Source organism: Halichoeres trimaculatus, unplaced genomic scaffold, assembly GCF_033239565.1.
Source record: "Halichoeres trimaculatus isolate MK-OKI-2021-1 unplaced genomic scaffold, fHalTri1.1 fHalTri1_scaffold_4, whole genome shotgun sequence".
NCBI classification, from domain to species: domain Eukaryota; kingdom Metazoa; phylum Chordata; class Actinopteri; order Labriformes; family Labridae; genus Halichoeres; species Halichoeres trimaculatus.
The window spans coordinates 24,185,144-24,204,847 of record NW_027437182.1 but is presented as its reverse complement, the minus strand read 5'-3'; the positions used below and the strand labels follow the sequence as shown (position 1 = coordinate 24,204,847).

Here is a 19,704-nt window from a genome sequence, read left to right as displayed (position 1 = left end):
AAACGTCACAACTGTATGTCCTTATGGTACATGTAAAATATTATATTCAATATACTTACTATTTATTAATGACTACTGAGCCGATTGTTTTATTTTTAGAGGATTTTTTTCGTATTAAAGTCAGTTTTCTATTAATCTGTTTGGTCTACGAGCTATCTGAAAACCGTGGCGGTGTCCCCCATAAACCTGGCAACAAAATTATATTGTATTCTCGCGAGATTTTATCTTAACTACGGGGCTTGCATGTGGATATTGTAGTCCAAAACACTGGAATACCCTGCCCTAGTTTCTTTAAGACCTTGAAAAGCCCAAACAATCTTGTGCGCAGAACCAGGCAGTCGCAGAATTTTCTCGGAGGCGTCGTCTATAAATAGAAAAGTCTGTGCTGCAGTCTGACACCTGTCTTTTACAATCACCCTCAGAGACGTAAACAACGATTGACAATACGTGCAGAAACCTCGAAGCAAGTTTAAAGGTTGACTGGCCAGCCTCCAGTGAGCAAACTAGGAATGTGTGCAAGAATCTACAGGACTGAGTGGTGGTGACTCGAAGATCGGTAAACGGAGGGTTATCATAAACCCAGTCGAAGGTAAATGCACATTTTAAAAACATCTACATTCAACTGTCAGACTGATGCATTGACCTACTGTTTGATTTACTGTTATTACTGATTTGATTATTTAGGTGTGGCGAAAAAGGTATCTAAACTCATTAATTCTGTTAAAAAAATATTAGTAGCCAGATTGATCTGTAATCAATGTCATTATTGCATTTGGTTATTTTCAATAACTAAAGTGGCGATGGGTTGTGCTGTGGAATTTTGCAGTGCAACACACTGTTTACAAGGCAGCCTGTTTTTCTAGGACATTTGCAGGCGTGTAGTCACGTTCGTTCAAGGCAGCTATGCAGTGCGTCACAACGGGCCGTTGTTGTGTTGTCTGCTGGACTCATCTTAATCACCGTTTACTTCTGCAGTGTGTTTTCCTGAATGAGTGACCGACTATCTGACTGACTCGGTAATCTTTGAAGGGCACTCATGGCCCACAGCTTGAACGACCATCAGAGCCGTTTGCCCGTGGCTCAGGCCACGGTGCTGGCTCTGCCCCCTTCAAGCCAAACACAAGTAAGTATTATTTCTCTTATGACTCATTCACATGCTCCCCTCTGTGTTAGTGATCACATATTCCGCTTTTTAGCTGCAACAGAGAGCTACTCTTCTGAATACTGACCTCGTTTTTGAAGGTTTCAAGAGGAAGTTGTGTCAAAATATGACAGTGGATGTGTGAGTGAGAGACTGTTTTGGTGCTTCTTTACATTTATATCATTAAATTGAAACAAAATAACAGTGATTAATTTTGAAGACAGTGTTTATAACTTTTATTTTCTACTATAAAACAGCAGCATATGCCTTTAAAACAAACCATAGTTTGTAAGTCACAGGGTCAGCTCAATGACATGTTGTTGTGACATACAGTGAAGCTTTCCTGGTACTACACTGTGCTTTTGAGAACATGTTCTTCTGTTACATTGCTGCGAATAGCCGGGATATGGCAGCTAATCTAAAGCTGGTCTCAGTTCACTCAGTTACAGTCAGTAGTATTAAAAAGCACTCATGGCCATGTTCTCTTAAATGTAGTACTATCATTTATATTGTGTTAGATTTTCTGCCTTTAAAACAACATCTTTTTAATATGAGATGGAAAATCAAGAGCACATTTTCAGCAACAAATTTTGTAGAAAATCATTTATCATGTATTAGAGACAATGAATCAAAAACATTGTCATGGACCTTGGTCATGACAACAAGAGAAAGTGTGTCTTTCCTGTTCTAGTTCAAGTTGCGAAACTTGCATTTTATATATGCCAAGCACCCCACTTATCAGTTAGTGGTATTGTTTATTGGGTTCAGCTGTGCCTTCCAGTGCGCACACACACACACACACACACTGCTCCTCTTCTGTACAGCACCGGTTGGTGTTATCTCGTGTGATTCTGTCAACACAACAGTTCAACTGGCGGAAATCCACGTGAAGATTTTTTTTAGTTCAGCTGCAGTAAATTTTCAGAGAGATAAACATGGGAGTGTTTGTGTAGATAAGTGTGAGATGTGTGTGTGTGTGCATGTGTGTTGAGGTAATGTGTTTGGAGCAACAAATATGAATATGTTGTTAGTTTCAAAGTGTGAAAAGATGAGTCACAGTTTATATCAGTGTAATGGGACAAAGCGTCCTCTATAGTAATGTGCACGTGTGTTTGTCCAAACAGGACTTGAGGCCAAGATTGACAGCCCTGGACTCCCTGCTGTGTGGGGCATTTGCTGGGGCTGTAGCCAAAACAGTCATTGCACCCCTGGATCGGACCAAGATCATTTTCCAAGGTAAGGAAACCCAACAACAAAAATAGTTTTTCCCAATTATAGAATCTGAAGGCAGAAAATAGAGTGCTGTGTTATGTTCCTGACTGATCCTGTTCTGAGCATTACAATCCTCTGAAAAGGCGGCCACTGTTCATGTGTTTGTACCAAAGTTTTCTGTCAATGTTGTAACTGTTAAGTAATTGTTAATCCTCTTAGTGGATGTTTAGCCTAAATGGGAGAGTGTGTTGTTTAACCCTGGGGTTTACGACGTCTCTCTTGTTGTTCCACAGTGTCCTCCACCAGATTCTCTGCTAAGGTGAGTTCAGGTTTCTATCTCAGCTAATCAGTCACTGGTCTATTCCAGATTAACCTTATTAAGAGTGTGCAAAACTGGTAGAATAAATGCAGAAACAAGAGAGAAGAAACACAACTTTGAGAATATAATGTAGTGACCATTTCCATGTATAGTTTACTGTCAACACACACTTCAGTATAAATATATGGTTATTAAATCTGATGATTAAATACTGTATTGAGGAAATGGATATTATTCAGTTTTATAAAAAATGAGATTGAAAATAATTTCATTTTTGGCATTTTACTTGTTAGAAAAGAGTTTAATAAGAAAACAACTTATCAACAGCAAGAAAACCTCAGTCATAGCAAACCTTATTTCTTTAATGCCACAATCACCCTGTATTACACTCCAAGTCTTTTAGCTCTTATTTTCTTTTTACTGGTAAAATCTTGTCAAATTTAAAATCAGACTTTAAAACCTTTGACTTCTTTTCATAAAGTAAGTTGATCTTAACACATGTGAAAATCTGATGCTTCTAACCCAGCATATATTCCCATCCTCAGGAGGCCTTCAGGCTCATCTACTGCACTTACATGAAAGATGGCCTGCTCAGTCTGTGGAGGGGGAACTCTGCCACCATGGTGAGGGTGATGCCCTACGCTGCCATCCAGTTCTGCTCACATGAACAGTACAAAAAGCACCTGGGGGGCTACTTCGGCTACCAGGGAAAGTGAGTACACAAATGGTCTTTGTGTTGGATTTAATTTACTGTGAGATGACTTAAATGAAGAAGATAGGAATGTGGGTCATGTTAGTTGTTTGTCACATTTGTACAGTGTGATTTTGCAGACACGGCCAAACACACACCCACTCACCCACACACACACACAAACGAGTTATTGTGAAATTCAGCACAGATATTGACGCCCCCTAGAGGTTACAGTGAAAAAGCTTTGTTCCCTTAACAAACATTGAGTTTAGCGCCATCTTTAGGGTTTTTTAGGATTTTTTTTTAAATGTGAACTTTATAACTGAATGGCCCAATTCTAATCTCCACCACTGAGGCCTCACAGGCCTCACTGACGTCAGTGTGTGCCCCACCAGTGTTTTGCCACTGAAGGTCTTGTTGAAACTTAGAAAAAGGAGGAGCAAAAATAGGACAAGTAAAAATCAACAAATGACATTATCTGGAGAAGTAACATTTCAAATACAAAGTCTTTTTAATTACTACCCATTGCATGATTTTGGAATGTACACGTCTCTTTTTTTTTGTTTTTTTTTTGCAAATCTTGGGATTAGAAAATAAATCAATGAAACATGTAAGGTCAGTCCTTCTGAATCAAGTAGCTTCTGTGAGTTCAACTGACATATTGTACTGCATGCAAAAGAGCCACAATTACAGAATGCTCCCTGGAAACTTGCTTTCATGGGACAGCATGCATTCACAGTAAAATGTAAAATTACAAAGGCTTTTCATGAAAAAACAAAAAAATTAAGTCTAAATAAATTTGTGAAATAAAAAGATGAGGCAGGTTTGTATTTTAATTTTCTATATTTGCCAAATTAAGCAACAGGAAACACTATTATGGCATCACACATTTGCTTGAGACAAAGTACAATGTTAAATGATAAGCTAATAAAGCCCACCCTCTGTATGTTTTTGTGTTTTGTTCATCACAGTGTTGACATTTTTAGTGAGCTACCAAAAGCCAAAAATCTGTTGATGTATATAATTTTCAACACTTCTGTAAACATGCTGTGAATAATCACAGTGGAAATCAACCAGCCATAGTTATTTACGGGTATATTTGTTTTTACTTTTTTTTCCTGTCAAGCCCACACACCTGCTTTGTTGACATTTAAGTTATAGTTATAGCTGAGTTATGTAATACTTCATTAAAAGAACATTTTTTTCACATTTCTTTTTTAAGTTGGACTAAGCCCTCACACATGTGATTGAGTAACACCAGGACTGAACTGAACAATCACACACACTTAGGAGGATTATGCCTCAAAGTCTGCAGGTTTGTGTGTAATGAGGTTGGGACTGGGACTGCAAACTCGTCATTTCCATCAGCCTCAGCTTGACTTTGTGTTAACACATTTATCTAACACACATGTAACTAAGAGTCTAAGCATGGTTTGTGTCATAGTCTGTGGTATTCTAGCATAGTAATTGGAAGAACATTAGCCTGCTGCACAAATCCCCACAGTGCCAAACACACAGAAACCCTTACTTGTAGGTGTTATAAGAAATATAGGTTTCTATATTTAAGTTGTGGTTGTGTGTTTCAGAGCTCTGCCCCCTGTCCCTCGCTTACTGGCTGGGTCTCTGGCTGGCACCACTGCTGTGACACTTACCTACCCTCTGGACACGGTGCGAGCAAGGATGGCAGTTACAGCCAAAGAAATGTAAATGCTCTGTTTCTTACACTTCGTACCATTTCATTTTGTTTATCAGAGACATTATAAGTTCCACATGTACACTTTGATAAGTGATAACTTATGTTGTGATTTTTTTGGTACACTTATAGGTACAGCAACATCATGCATGTGTTTGTACGGATCTCCCAGGAGGAAGGTATGAAGACTCTTTACAGAGGCTTCACTCCCACTATTTTGGGTGTCATCCCATATGCAGGCATCACATTCTTCACATATGAGACCCTCAAGAAGCTTCATACAGGTATTGACCACTTTCCTTCAGCCTTTTTAATGTCTTAATTTCAGTTAAGGGACTAAATTTCTTTTTATCTGTCTTCGCTGTAGAAAAAACCAAGCGATCCCAGCCGTACCCTCATGAGCGCCTGGCTTTTGGGGCCTGCGCCGGCCTGATCGGACAATCTGCCTCATACCCTCTGGATGTGGTGCGTCGGCGCATGCAGACAGCTGGAGTCACAGGTTCATCCTATCACACAATTCTGGGGACCATGCGTGAGATCATAACAAAGGAGGGAGTTATACATGGACTTTATAAAGGCCTGAGCATGAACTGGGTCAAAGGGCCTGTTGCTGTTGGGGTTAGCTTCACCACATTTGATATTACACAAGGCCTTCTGATCAAACTGCACCAGATGAGATACTTCACCCACTGAATGTGATGGGAGAAGCAGAGGAGTGAAGAAAACGCACAGTTGAGAGGGATCTCAGAGAAGTTGAACTCTGTTGTATGGCAATAGTAAGTGTTTGCACTCAGTCAGGGCAGGATCGTCACCTGCACGCCCCTGTTGGCCTGAAGCAAGATGACAGAAGACTGAATGATTAGGTAGAAAGTCTGCTGTTTCTCATGCTTTTGTAAATGCACATTCAGGATTCACAATCACAGGCTGAGGGGTATAAAAGAGTCTTTAAAAATTTCTGCCTACATATTCAACACTTTGTTTGAAGCTATGGCTCCACCAGGACGGGTAAAGAGATCAAAAAGGTGAACAGTGTACAAGGACTGTTGATGATGCTTGCACTTTATTTGACCTTTTATGTTCTTTCAGCTCAAACCTTTGTCTATGGAGAGGACTTGTTTTTAACATGTTTGTTGTTTTTAATTTGGAGAGAATTTTTATTTTTGTGTTGGATGATTTTAGTTTGATGATGGTGCCAATGTTGATCGAGCTGAAACCGATGAGGCTGATGATTGTAGAAATAGGGGGTGGTCATTTCAGCTGGGCTGCACAGTTTCACTGTCCATCCAGCACTAAAGAGGTGTGAAAAAGCACCAAATGTCTAATAACTGAAAGCTAATCAGATAAATAAATCTCTATAAATATGTAACAACATTTGATTTATATCATTTCATTAAGGTTTCATTTTCTAACTGTGCTCATATTGTTGTGCAGACTTAGTCATCGCCTTTACTGGACTGTATTGCATTGTTTACTTTCAAAATCAGAATATACCAAAGCACTTATATCAGAAGTTTCATGTAAATAAGGAGTCTTCATGATTTCACGGCTAAAGTGCGTTTCAAAGTTGTTGTTTTTTTCCAAAGATGTACGTTTACAGTTGTATCAAATGCACAATGCAATAAAAGTGTCCATCCAATACTCTGAGCAGTGAGTCATTTTGTCCACATAGGGGCGCTGTTTGATAAGAAGTGCTTTCACATTGAAAAATGGGTACTTACCAAGGCATTTTAAGTCAGCTTATATGGTTATATGGTAGATATTTCACTGATTCTTAAAAGTATTATTTCTAATAGAGCTAATCCATGTATTTTTAAATTTAAAAAAATGTCTCAATTATATCCAGTCAAAATTATTAATGAGGTGACTGTGTTTTAAATCTATTGCTTTCAAAAACAGTTGGGCTTTAGTTAGAAATGTTTAAAAATAAATTATTAAAAACAATGATAAGAACAAATAATGATAATAAAAAGGGGGTTATATTCTATAGGAATTTGTCACATCTGACCTACATGTATGTGACCACCTAAGTATCTCTTCTTTGTCAGTAGATGGCAGCATTGAGTGGCTCCTCTTTAATGTGAACTCTGGGCCGTATTACAGAGGTTAGTTAGGCTCTGATCACTTCGTGGCCTGAACTTGACCTGCCCTCAGTGTGTTCAAACATTTTTGAATAGAGTTGAATTTGAGTTTTTTTCTTTTTATTTCAAATTTCATGTTATGCTGCTGATGGTAAATGTTCAGAATTCAATCTGTAAATGTAAAAAAAAAACAAAAAAAAAAACGTAGTCCACAAAATGTATGAATGTCACAAAAACTCCAAAAGGGTTATGAAGCTCTCCAGTTACCAAAGACATTAATAAGTGCAATCAATTAATTTTACTTTTTTTTTTTTTTTTTGCATGGATGCTCTGATTTTGATCGGACTGCAATTGGTAATTAGAAGAAATGAATTATGTCTTTTAAAAATACTCCTTAGGCATGATCCTTGAATGACATTTTCCTTTAATTTATTTATAAAAAATAAAAATAAAACTTAAATGCACTTAGTAGAACACCTCAAAAATATTTCCAAAAATGTGGCAATTATAGACAAAATGTCAAACACAAAAATAATATATATTTTGTGAAATACATATACTGAACATTACAAAACAACAAGTTTTCTTTTTCTTTTTTTTATTTTCCTACCCAAATAAGATGACAGCTGAACAAACCAGCTCACAACTATCAGTTGATATTTAATAAAGGTTGTGCCGTATAGTCTTTTGTTATTTTTTTCAAACAATTTCTTCATTTTGCCACGATTTCCTGATAGCTTTTTTAATCATTAGAGAATTTAATTGCTGTAATTGAGATGTTACATTCAAATGCAGTTGTTTTGGGGGGGTTTTTGTGTTTGTCTTCAGCGGTTTGTGTGTGTTAGCAGTGGTTAGATCTAAATAGTGAAATAAATGAGGCAGAAATGTTGTGACGTGATTGCATCATCCACCGCTATAGCTGTTTGGTGTCGTCTCCTGAACTTCATGTTCCAGCTGCTGGATGGAAGGATCCTTGCCTCTTTCCTTCTACCCACCCTCCATCCCTCCATCTCTTAACCTTTCCTGCCTGTATGACCTTGACATTGAATTATGGGATATCCTGCCACCCGAGAGTGTGTAGCCACCCAGCCTGGTACTGCAACAATCAAACAATACAACAGGGTGGACAACATGGTCGAAAGGGTGGGTGCATGAGAGGAGCAGGAGGAAAAGGAGGAGGAAGAGGAGGAGGGGTGGAAAGATGCTTCTTGAAGGCGCCGTTGCCATAGGTAACCTGGATGTGTGCCAGGAGAGGAGAGCAAACCATTTGCATGTATTCAAATCTCGCATGAATAATTCACTTTGAAGCCCCTGCTGGAGCGTTGGCAGACAATAGCTGTTCGCGCACACACACACACACACTCTCACACACACACACACACACACACACACACACACACACACACACACACAAAATGCACCATAGATGGGCAAAAATGCGTGCAAATACAGCCTTCCAGCACACACAAACCCAGCCTGATCCAGTGTGAGAAAGGTGAGGAGGTTACACTGGGAGGCACACAGGAATAAAGCCTGAAAGCTGAAAGCAGCGGCTGCAGCTGTAATATCATCCCGCATGTTTTTTATTCTGGGCCCTTTAACGCGTTCTCTTCTGTTTAGACCGGGTCTTCTTTACATCAAACACAATAAATGCATAACCAGGCACAGATCCTGTTTGACTTTGAGATTTTACTTCAAAGCCACACCACAGGAAGCTCAGTGTGGTATGTATTCTAAACATATGCATTTACACACATGTTCACACCCCTGGGGTTTCCTGCAAAAGCCACAGTGGCTCAGAACCAGTTGCTGTTACTTTGAAGGTCAGCTCTGTGTCACCTGCCACCTGAAGGTATCTTTCATAAATTCACAGCATTAAAACACATTGAGGGACATTATATCAAACATTAACTGCACTGTAAATGTTTCCTTGTAAACCGGCCTTAAAAAAGCTGAGAAACGCGAGAAAGAATACCTCATCACGCTGCTGGGACTGTAAACTCAGAGACGAACAGCTATAATCCCTTCATGCATGCATGCTGATATTTACAAGAGCTATAGGAGCGTCATCCTCTCCCACCACCGCCAGCACCCTCCAAGCCCCCTCTCCCCATAGCTCAGTCTTGTTAATTTTATAAGATCCAGCATATTGCCACTTATCGGCTGGCAGTGTTGTAAAAGCTCTGGGGTCAGTGCATTACTGAGCTGCTGGGCTCCACTCTTCCATTAGAGGGAGTGTTCAGGCTGCGTCGGCCTTCACTCAATCAAATACAGGCTGCAAACGGCTGCTCCAAGTGCAGATGAGGGGGCACAAGCACGCACACTTCCTCACATACTCACACACACACACACACACACACACATATACACACATACAAATGGAGGCGCCTTCACTCTTTGGTTGTGAAACTATCGCACGCATAAATCTGAGAACATAAATCTCTGCACCTACACACATACACTCAGTCACTCTTGCAGAGTATGTGCTTATCCTCACTGTTTCAAGCCCCGAGGGGCTAACGCATTCATTTGCATGGAGTGTTTGCATTTAAAGAGAGTAAATGTATATGTGTATGTGCTTGTACAGCAGGCTGACATTTTCACCACTTGGCATTTTGAGCAGATTCAACACTAAATGAGTCGTAGCTGCTCTGCTTCTGTTGAACGGGTAAAACAGATGAGAGGTGAGACTTGGAGCAAGACCGAATAAGAATAAGGGAGTGGATTTAATAAAGGCAGGAAATTTAGATAAGATTTTGTATTTGAGTGCAAAAAAAGAGAAAAATCAGTTTTCAAATTCAGTCTGGGAATGAGGTCAATGTTATGCCACAGCCTGTCAGAGGCTGTGTCAGTGTCAAGGCCATGGTTAAGTTGAGTGTAGATGCTAATATGGAGCATGCCTCCACCATTACTGGACTGCTATAGTTATAATAATCATACTGATAGGATGCATCTGAATTTCTTCTCATTTTCTTCAGATACATTTGTTGTTTGAGGTACAGGGTATCATACAATATAACCTGAATGGTGCCCATTTGTGAAGTGCTAACTTTGCTACTTCTCGTTTAACATGTACCAGTAAGATTATAATCCAGAATGAAGCAGTGTTTGTCATTAGATTTAAAATTTGGGATATGTCTTTTCTCTCATTGTCATTTTATATTTTGTTTTTTTCTAAGGTGCTTTCATTCCAGTGGTACTTGATAAAAAATGTGCATATTTTTGGACAGAGTACATACAAAAGGAAAGACTCCCTGCCCAGGCCTCAGTGAGTGTTTCCACATTTATAAACATGTATGTAATTCTTCAGCAGCACTAAAGCCAGGGGATGTGTGTGCGTTGGCGGGTGGTGGGTGGACATACGAAGGAGAAGCCCCCAACAGACTTTGCATGAGAATGGCCGGGGTCCTGTGAACCTTCTGCTCCCAGTGTCCACATTCAATAGCATCACTTCAGTTCGCATGACAAACTAGGCTTCAAGTTCTAGGACTTTTTAAAGCAGCCATCACACCACACCCACCCTTTACCATTTTCTCATCCTCCCCCTTCCACGTCCTGCCACAGCAACATGACCCCCTCTTGGTGAACCCTTTACCCTCAACTTGCTCCTCTAGGTGCACTGTGGGCTGAGGCTGCAGACTTTATGAGGTGTCTGGGGGGCTACCAAGTTCAGGGTAGGCAGGGAGACAGCCTGTTGAGTGTTCATGCACACACACACGCACACACACACACACACACACACACACACACACACACACACACACACACACACACACACACACACACACACACACACACACACACACACACACACACACACACACACACACAGTCTTTTTTCCCATGTCTTCATGCAAACAACTCACAAAATTACAACAGCTGAGGTTTAATTTCGATCGTTTTTAACAGTTTTATAGCAACACAATAAAAACACTTACCTTCCATCTAATCTGCCATGTTTTATGTCACACATTATGTCAGACAGCAGGTGTCCTCCCAAATATAGCTGAACTTTTTATTTTATATTGTTTTTTTGTTTTTTTTTTTAAATGTTTTTCTTCCTACATCTGACCAATACAGTTCAGGGTCAGCCTTTTATTACACGTGCAAATGGGAACAGTCTGAAATCAGAGCACTTACATAAGATTTTAATTTTGTATGTGCAGGCACACATCAGTGGCTCATCAGTGGGCCAAACTTGAACTCAGTGAACTTGTGTGCTTTGGGTTGTAATGCTTCGAAACAAAGCAGAACTCAGTATACACATTCATTTCATGCACATCTTTTGTCATTAAAAAATGAACCAGAGCTTTTGTAATATTCTGCACAACACATATTTTGATATAAAAGCTCATTCAGGAAGGCACCGTACAATCTTGCATGCTTTGTTAGGACTTTCAGTGTTCTGCTGGTTGCATTACATGCATCGTTGTTATGTTTGTTGCAGGCATTAGCCTCACGTGTTCATAATGTCAGATTTTATTACTATATATAAAAATAATTGTAAAAAAATTAACATCTGCTTTCTGTTTTACCAAGACATGCTCATGAAGCATTTGTGTGTTAATGGGCAAAAACGTATTTTCTAATACAGAGTGAAGTAATCTTATTTTTGTTTTACAATGGCATTAACATCCTTTTTAATGAGCTTAGTGTGGGAAATAAAACCACACTGTATTTGAGTCCATCACAGCACATTATATAAAAAGGCCCACACAGGTTTTTCTCAACACACCTTAAATACACTTTAAATATGCACATATCTTTAACAAAAAAATGTCACATACACTAGAAATACAAAAACACATGCATGCAAACCAACATAAATGTTAAAAGGTCTTTTATGAGGATGCATTTTAACAAAAATTACTTTTGTTAACTGGGCTAACTTTGAAGCATTTCATGTTATTTCTTGCACTGGAATTATTGTATGTGCTAAAATAGTTTCCTTCTCAGTGAATCTGTGACATTTATGTAACTCGCCTCATGAGCAAGTTTCAATCATAGAATATCTGGGTATTGGAAAAAAAAACAAGTTAAAAAAATTAGGGTTAGTTAGAGGCCGGGTTCATATTAAATAATAGTAAGTGGTGTTTAATGCAGGATATTACAGGAAAAACAATACATATTAATCTTATATTATAATCCCACAGTGTTGTTTAATTCAGCCTTTTCTAATTTAACACATTTTGTTTAACAAGGAAAATAAAACCAAAACAAAAGGAGAGTGTATGCATCTTTTATTCCTGTTGCTTTATTTCATCAGCACAACTTTTTAACAATAGTTTACAAGCCATAAAAAAAAAACATACTCTTCCTCACCAGCCGTCTTATTAGTTTTTACTGCTGGAGAGCATTGTGCAGCTCCGTCCTGCTGTTAAAGGCCTTTGTTTGTTAACAGACCAGGATGTTAGAGACTCCGTGTGCACAAACAAACAGCAGGGCAATTAAAAGACAATGGGCTGACCCCTGGGGGATTGTAAAGCTTAACACTGGGCTGAATTTGCAACAGAGGATTGCAAATCATTGTTGTGGGCACATTGGGGAAGTTTTAATAAACTTCAAGAGACTTGGTTCATCAATATTTATCCAGGTTTGTATGAGGTACAAGTTAGGTGTGCAAGTAATAATTAATATTTTGTTGTATAAAGGGAAAAAAGTGAAATCTTGCCATGAATTGTTGCATAAGTTCAAATAACTCACCAACACAATGTAAAGGCCACAATAACATGACAAATTCTGACATTACATTTCTTTTAAAGAAATAACGTGTTGAAAAAAAGGTAATGAATTCCTTCAATAAGTGAAGATAGCTCCTGGTGCAGCTAGTAAAACTAATTCAGAATAAAACATGTTTTTCAGAAGTGTAATACCAGAAGGACTAGGATTTTTATACTTTGGATGATATGTACATACTTGTCAAGATCTGGGTTTTTTGGGGTGAAGCAGAAGTATATAATTGTTGCTTACTTTCATGATGACTGAGTTACTTTAAGACATATTGTACTTAAACAATATGAAATATAAATATGGATGAGAAGGTGTAGCAAAGAAAGATTCAAGCAATTATTATCGTAAACTACGTCTTGTCATTATGCTCACCACAATCACACTCAGCAGGGAGCAGGACCAGCTGTCAGAGTTGTACACTGTACACAGAGTGTATGTGACGTGATCCGTAACTCCATCTATAGGTGTTATGGTATCATTCCCACCATTAAAGAGGTTTTCCACCTTCCCAATGACCTCCGCCTCGCCTCACAGGACACAGAAAACGACCTGATGGCAATGTCTTTCACTGTACACTATAATGTGCGAGTGTGTATGAGTTTGTGTGTGTGTGTGTATGTGGGGGGGGGTCATCTGGGCATGGAGGGTGGGTCACTTGGTGTGCGGACTCCAGTGTCTTTAGAAAGCGTCCAGCCTGTAGGGTTCTGGCCTTCTCCCCGGTGAGAGTGGGGGAATCTAGCATGGCCAGTAAGCATGTATATCAGGCCATCTCACGGCTGGCTGGACGCTCCCTGGGTGGCCCACCATGGTCAATACTGCACTGGTGACTGGACACACAGAATGGGATAATCTCCTACTTTCTTTCAGGGCCAGGGTGCACACACACACACACACACACACACACACACACACACACACACACACACACACACACACACACACACAGATCTCCTTTCATGCTGGCCCTGCCATGGAGGCTCGCCTGGCCCTTATTTCAGGTCAGGAACCAGTCAGGGGGAGGCCGAAAGAGCCAGGGAACCCTGAGCGAGGAGGCGAGAAAGGGGACAGTGCAGGTGGGGGGGGAGGTGGGGAGGGGAGGGCAGGGAGCCCATTTCAGCCGGAGCACTGGAGCACACTGGGGGCACTGGGGCATCGCCTCCACTGGCTGTTGGGGGAAAACAAAAGGAGGTGTGATCCCCACAAAACATAGGTTCAGTGCGTGTGTGTGTGTTTGTGTGTGTGTGTGTGTGTGTGTGTGTGCTTATGAATGTGTATCATTGTTCAGAGTTTCCTTCAGCTCCAGCAACTCGCTTCAACACCCCTGCTGCTCACACACAAAGGCACCTAATTGACACCACAGATTTAGGCCACTAGCTTTAACTGTTCCCCGTCCAGCCCTTCAGCCACTGCTGGAATAATCAGACAAACCCAAGTGTACGGGCACATATAGCAGCATACAGCAGCTTTCATGATGCCTATATGTGAAGCATCAAAGGCTGGACGCATGCTTTATTTTTGGTAATGGTTCAACAAACCCTACACAGACTAAAAACAACAATTTGACAAAAATCCATAGAAATGTCCCACTAGCTGCTCTGCAAGGCCTTGCTTCAGCTAGTGACAGTGTAAATCTTTGGAAAAAGGCCTTTGATGTACCATTTAGTCCTTAAAGAAAGCAAAAAAAAAAGGCTGCTTATTATTGCTGGGTACTGTAGTTTTAATCAAACGTCCCCCAGCTGTAAGTGAGTCTATATCAAGGTGCATAAATCAATGCTCAAATGTCTAGATGGAAAATTTAGACAGTCTGTGGAACTGACGTGGACAAACAATAGCATACATGAATGCTTGCTGTTAAAAAGTCACTCAATTAAAAATTGGGCACCTTGTTGAGTTTTTTAACAGTCTTTCAAGTAGGAATGCAAGAAAATTAAGATTCTATATGACATTTCTATTGTCAATTGATCTTTTTTTGGTTCAAAAACGCTAATGAATTACAGCTTTCATTTTTTTTACACTACATAAAGACATAATTGAGTTACATCAGCCTATAGGCATTGTTGTCCTGAATCAATAGAGGGGCTGCATGTCACTTTATAGAGAAAAATGAGACCACAGTGAGTAAAAATATGACAGAAGTGGAAAGTGCTTGGGAGTTGTTTGCAGTGAGAAAAAAAAATGTATGTTAAAGAAAAGCAAAAAAGACAAAAGTTGAAAAATAAGACAAAGACATTTTTTTTATTTCGCAAATGTTCATCTTTATTGAAAATTCACACCATATCAAGGCAAAGGCGTTAAGGCAATGGCAGTTATTCTGATAAATTACTTTCTTTTATATTCATTAAAAAATGAAAAGCATATATATTTACACAATATTCAACAGGAAAGTGGGAGATTTTAAACCTCAGAGAAATCTGACTGACAATTTTCCAAATACTTATATCTGAATTACCAAGTAAAAGGAGAGACCCCTTGTGGTGTCATCCAATCTCCGACCTGAAATTGGTCTGAAATAAAATAATTCATGTTTCATAAAACTAATGTCAGCAAATATACAGCCGCTCTAATTTATACTTTACATAGTTTTTAAATTGATTCAAACTTTAAACTTACCTTTCAAAAGCAGCTCAGACTTACCTGTCCTCATCCAAAATGACTGGAGAAATAATAATCGGCTTTAAAAGATGAGTCTCTATTTGCTTTTTCTGGCAGGTGTCAAAGGTGGTTCTTTACATTTGCAGCTGATACAACGTGTCCGTTGACTCTGGCTCCAGACTGCATGGTTGCAGTTTTGGAGAGGGAAGCCCTGGTGTTCTTTCTAGAAAAGCTCTTTGGTAACATCGCTGGCCAGCTGTATCTGTGGAGACAAAAAAAAAAGGGAAAAAAGGAAATTAGTTAAAGAAGACTTGTGTCCTTCAACAAAATGACACTATAAAATCCAGGGGGTTCCAATGGTAAGATTGCATAGACAGGTGTACACCTAGAATCAGGTCTGCCTCTGTGTGCATAAATCACATACACTGTCTGCACCCAGCAAGCTGAGGTGACGCTGTTTGTGTCACCATCTCCTCCAGACGCACCAAACCGTCAGTGTTTGCTACCAGAGGGTTTGGCTGTTGTGCTTCTGCATGGCTGTGTGCGTGCATGTGCACTTGTTTGTGCGTCTATCAGCTGTCTGTATCTATGGTGTGCATGACCCCTGAGCTCGCAGACAGTCATGGGTCAAAGGTCAAGGTAAAGGCTGTCTGGGCTTCGTGGCTGGGACTAACGCCTGCAGCACAAAGCACATACACACACACACACACACACACACACACACACACACACACACACACACACACACACACACACACACACACGGGGGAGGGGGGGAGGGGTCGCACCCCTACCAGACTAAAATCACCTTTGGGATTAGGATCCAGACAGAAATACATTGACCCCAAACACACACGCACACACACACTGAATTTCTCTGGATTTGCTTGGTCATAAAACAGGACTGGGTTGGGTTGCACAGCATGACGCAGAGATGCTGAGTCTGAGAAGGCTGTCTAATTACATTTTCAGTGCTGAGTTAAAGAAGGGAGTAGAGGAGACTGAGGAGGTTCAGGCGTCACCATGGTGAGGAGAGAAAGCAGCTAACAGAGCGCTAGCTAGCTGGCTACATCAACGTGTTTCCTGCTGCAAGGATGAGGACGATTGATGAAATATAACCATTAGCTTGTAAAGGGTATTGTAAAGTGCCTCATCCTACACTGTACATGAAAGAGTAGCTTGAAAAATATTTTTTTATTTTAAATCACTAAGCCTTTGACGTCATATGCAAGGCTATTTAGTGCCGTAACCCTGTTTAACTCAATCACAGATGTAGCTTGAGGAGTTAGGAGCCCAGAGCACCAATCTGGGTAGAACAACATCAGAATGCCAAACACTCTTAAAGAGAAAAAAAAACACAAATCAAAGAGAAACAAGACTGCTAGATCTCAGCACACAGTGGAAACAGTAAAAAGGTCAAACTCAGAGAAGCTGACGGGCTTCACCACTAGGCCATCGGGAGAACTCCCAAAATAAGCCTGAGTGTTAAGACCGCTAATCCCCTGTATTATTGAAACATCTGTGAGGACCAAAGAGGCTCTGCTAGTGATTAGCAAGACAGATGTAAACAATATCCTGGCTGAAGAAGAGAAAAGAAAAGAGGGGAGTGTCTGGTAGATGGGGGTAACAGTGTTGGAAGGATCGGCAAAGTAGAGAAAAATAGAGAGAATGTGGGGATTATACAAAAGGAATGAGTCAAGGGATTTTAGTGGAAGAAAGAATATGAAAATAAATGGCGACAAAGAAAATTTGTACACGAGCAAATGTGAAAAAAGGAGCTGAAGGGTGTCAGAGAGAAAATAAGTAGATAGAATACAGTAGATGGGGGAGGTGGAGGGAGACAGAAGGTGACAGCGTGAGGGGGAGAGGGAGCAGCAGATTGGGAGACGGCAGACTTGGGGCCAGGGTTGCCCCGACCGGCTGATGAGACACCAGGGAGACGTGCCTAATTTATGCAGAGTTAGGCTGAGGGGCTGAGGAGTGGAGGGTGTCTGGGACCCCTTTCAATAGCCCCTCAGAATGAAGGGGAGCAGCTATGGGTGCTAGCAGTGTGGGAGCAGGGGAGGCCATGGGGGAAGCTAAGGGGGGGATGGGGGAGTCGGGAGACAACGAGAGGGGGTTAGAGGCTGCTCGCCATGCTCAATGCAGGCGAGGCTGTCCGTCTGACGTCCCATTAAGGTTTCGGGACAGGGAAGGGGGACAAGGCGGTGAAAGGGGGAGAGGGAAGGGAGGAGGAGAAGGAGTTGAACTCCCCCTTTGCTGGGGATGCTCTTTCCCCCACTTCAGTGTTCTTCTCCAGTCTGGCTACCTAATAGATCCACATGGCCGTCTGTCTGCTCCTCTGCATACTAATTCCCCATTACGGCAACCTTGAACGTGAGCGAAGAACAGAGCTGGACTAAATCACAGACCAGCAGCTGGGCTGATTGGTCGGCTGGTTGCATTTGTGAGAGGACAGAAGAGTACTTCAGGTACCATGCAGAAGGGCTTCTCAGGCTCAGGGAGTGAGCAGTGTTGCAAGGCCTATATTGTCAAATGATAAGGGGGTTTAATTTGTAAAATTAATTCTCATTGTGTTTTTCATTGAATTAAATTGTATGAATTAAAAAAAATCTGCTGTTGTTTTGCATGGAAAGACAAAAAAATGGCAGCGTGTTGGTGGATTAGGAGGTATGTGGCTCGACAAACAACTCTTCAACCCAAATCAGGTCTTATTCTTTTATATGAACATTTTAAATTAAGAGAGTGTGTTATCTTTGGGTACCTACATTAAAATCTGCATAGTTCCCTAATGTGTTTCTTTTATCATAATGTAGCATATCTGTTCTTTTTGTGTGGTATTAAAAATAAGAAACAAAAAAAAGTTGTACAGATGTGAGAATCCAAATTCTTGTATCTGTTGTGCTCTGACTGAGAGTGTGCTCTGTGTGTTTGTGTGTAGTTGTTGTTGGAGGGCCCAGCAAGAAGCAGAACAGACAGCAGAGCTGGGTGATGGTTGAGTCTGATGATTCAGGCAGACAGTTTAATGACAGTCCTCACCCCTGAACATACAAGCCAGTGAGCGGCCGGCGTGCTCTCAGATGTACACCCAGCGTATGACACGCACACATATATGTGTGATGTATGGTGTGGCGTTTTCCTGAAAAAGACACCGGGGCTGGTGAAAATGAAAGAGAAAGAAATCTCTCTGTGTATGACCCCAGAAAAAATATCTGGAGGGGCTAGAAATGACTAACAGGAGCCTCTTTTGACCGTCGCTTTTCTCTGTTAAAAATAAACAAGAGTTTTGAGTTTGTCCTGTGGCACATTTACACCTTTCACCCCACATTTTTATAACACCATTTATACGGATGATACAGCACCAAGCACTGCACAAACTGTCAGAAGCAGTAAGAAATTACACTTTTGAATAAATACATTCTGCATGCTTGCTACTTGTAATGTTCTGGTAGGGAGCAGTGCAAAGTACAAGCTATTCAGTGGTTCAACAGAAGCCAAAGTCTTTGTGCGTTTTTTTTTTTCTGTGGTTCGTGCCTGGCCATGGCCTCGCATCTTATTCAGCAGGACCAGCGCAGGTCTGGACTTGAATTTGGTGCCCAAACAAAGACATAGAGGCAGCTCATTAAAAAAACATGTCATTGGATCAGGCCTGGGTTGAATTGTGTGATTTTCCCTCCTACCATAAGTGGCCGTGACTGAGCGTTGGGCTGAATCAGAGGCCGGATAGAGGCCTACCAATGGAGCGCCACGCTACATCCCTATGGGAACCACCCCTTCACAGAGGGGGGCACATTTAAAGCTTTGTTGCTCTGTTAACACAGCTTTTTAAAACGCCTCTTTATGGACTCAGCTAAGCAAACTACAGCCCCTGGTTTTCTTGCACCAGAAGGAGAAAGTAAAAAAAAAGAGTGGGAGAGAGAAAGGAGACAGTGAAAGGCAACAGAATAAGAGAAATAAAGAGAGCTGAAGAGGGTTTTTTTGTGTTCATGGGAAGTAAAAACTTTAACGTGATGATAGCTGCAGCCAAAGAAATCAAATTAGAGACTTTCTTTATATCTAGTTTGTAAAATATTATTTAATATTTTAGAAATACTCTCAAAATTTTCCAAAAAAATCAGATAACATGACCTTAAGCTGAAGGATCTATAGCTGTAACCTCTCTCTGGCTGCGTCTAATCACCTGAGAGCTGAACTTTGTAGTTGGAACCAGGTCAGTGACAAACTGCAGCGTCTCGCAGTGTCCTCTGA

At 40.7% G+C, this 19,704-nt stretch overlaps 1 protein-coding gene and 1 long non-coding RNA gene across 4 annotated transcripts in view; one reads left to right on the top strand and one right to left on the bottom strand.

Annotated features, from left to right (window-relative positions):
• Positions 1 to 247: 247 nt before the first annotated feature.
• Positions 248 to 6,694, top strand: LOC141789516 (mitochondrial coenzyme A transporter SLC25A42-like). Its single transcript, XM_074668944.1, has 8 exons — positions 248 to 589; positions 976 to 1,123; positions 2,266 to 2,377; positions 2,647 to 2,672; positions 3,218 to 3,384; positions 4,950 to 5,066; positions 5,189 to 5,340; positions 5,424 to 6,694. Exons 2-8 carry the CDS (start codon positions 1,037 to 1,039, stop codon positions 5,747 to 5,749), a joined length of 987 nt encoding a protein of 328 aa, XP_074525045.1. The 5' UTR covers positions 248 to 589; positions 976 to 1,036; the 3' UTR covers positions 5,750 to 6,694.
• An 8,431-nt stretch (positions 6,695 to 15,125) lies between these two features.
• The window catches only part of LOC141788542 (uncharacterized), a 44,045-nt gene continuing 39,466 nt past the window's right edge, over positions 15,126 to 19,704 (bottom strand). For 2 of the 3 annotated variants that reach the window (XR_012598146.1, XR_012598145.1), the window contains exon 4: positions 15,126 to 15,718. This is a non-coding gene — a long non-coding RNA (uncharacterized LOC141788542). The remainder of the gene's footprint in view (positions 15,719 to 19,704) is intronic. The other variant, XR_012598144.1, reaches the window with a different exon arrangement.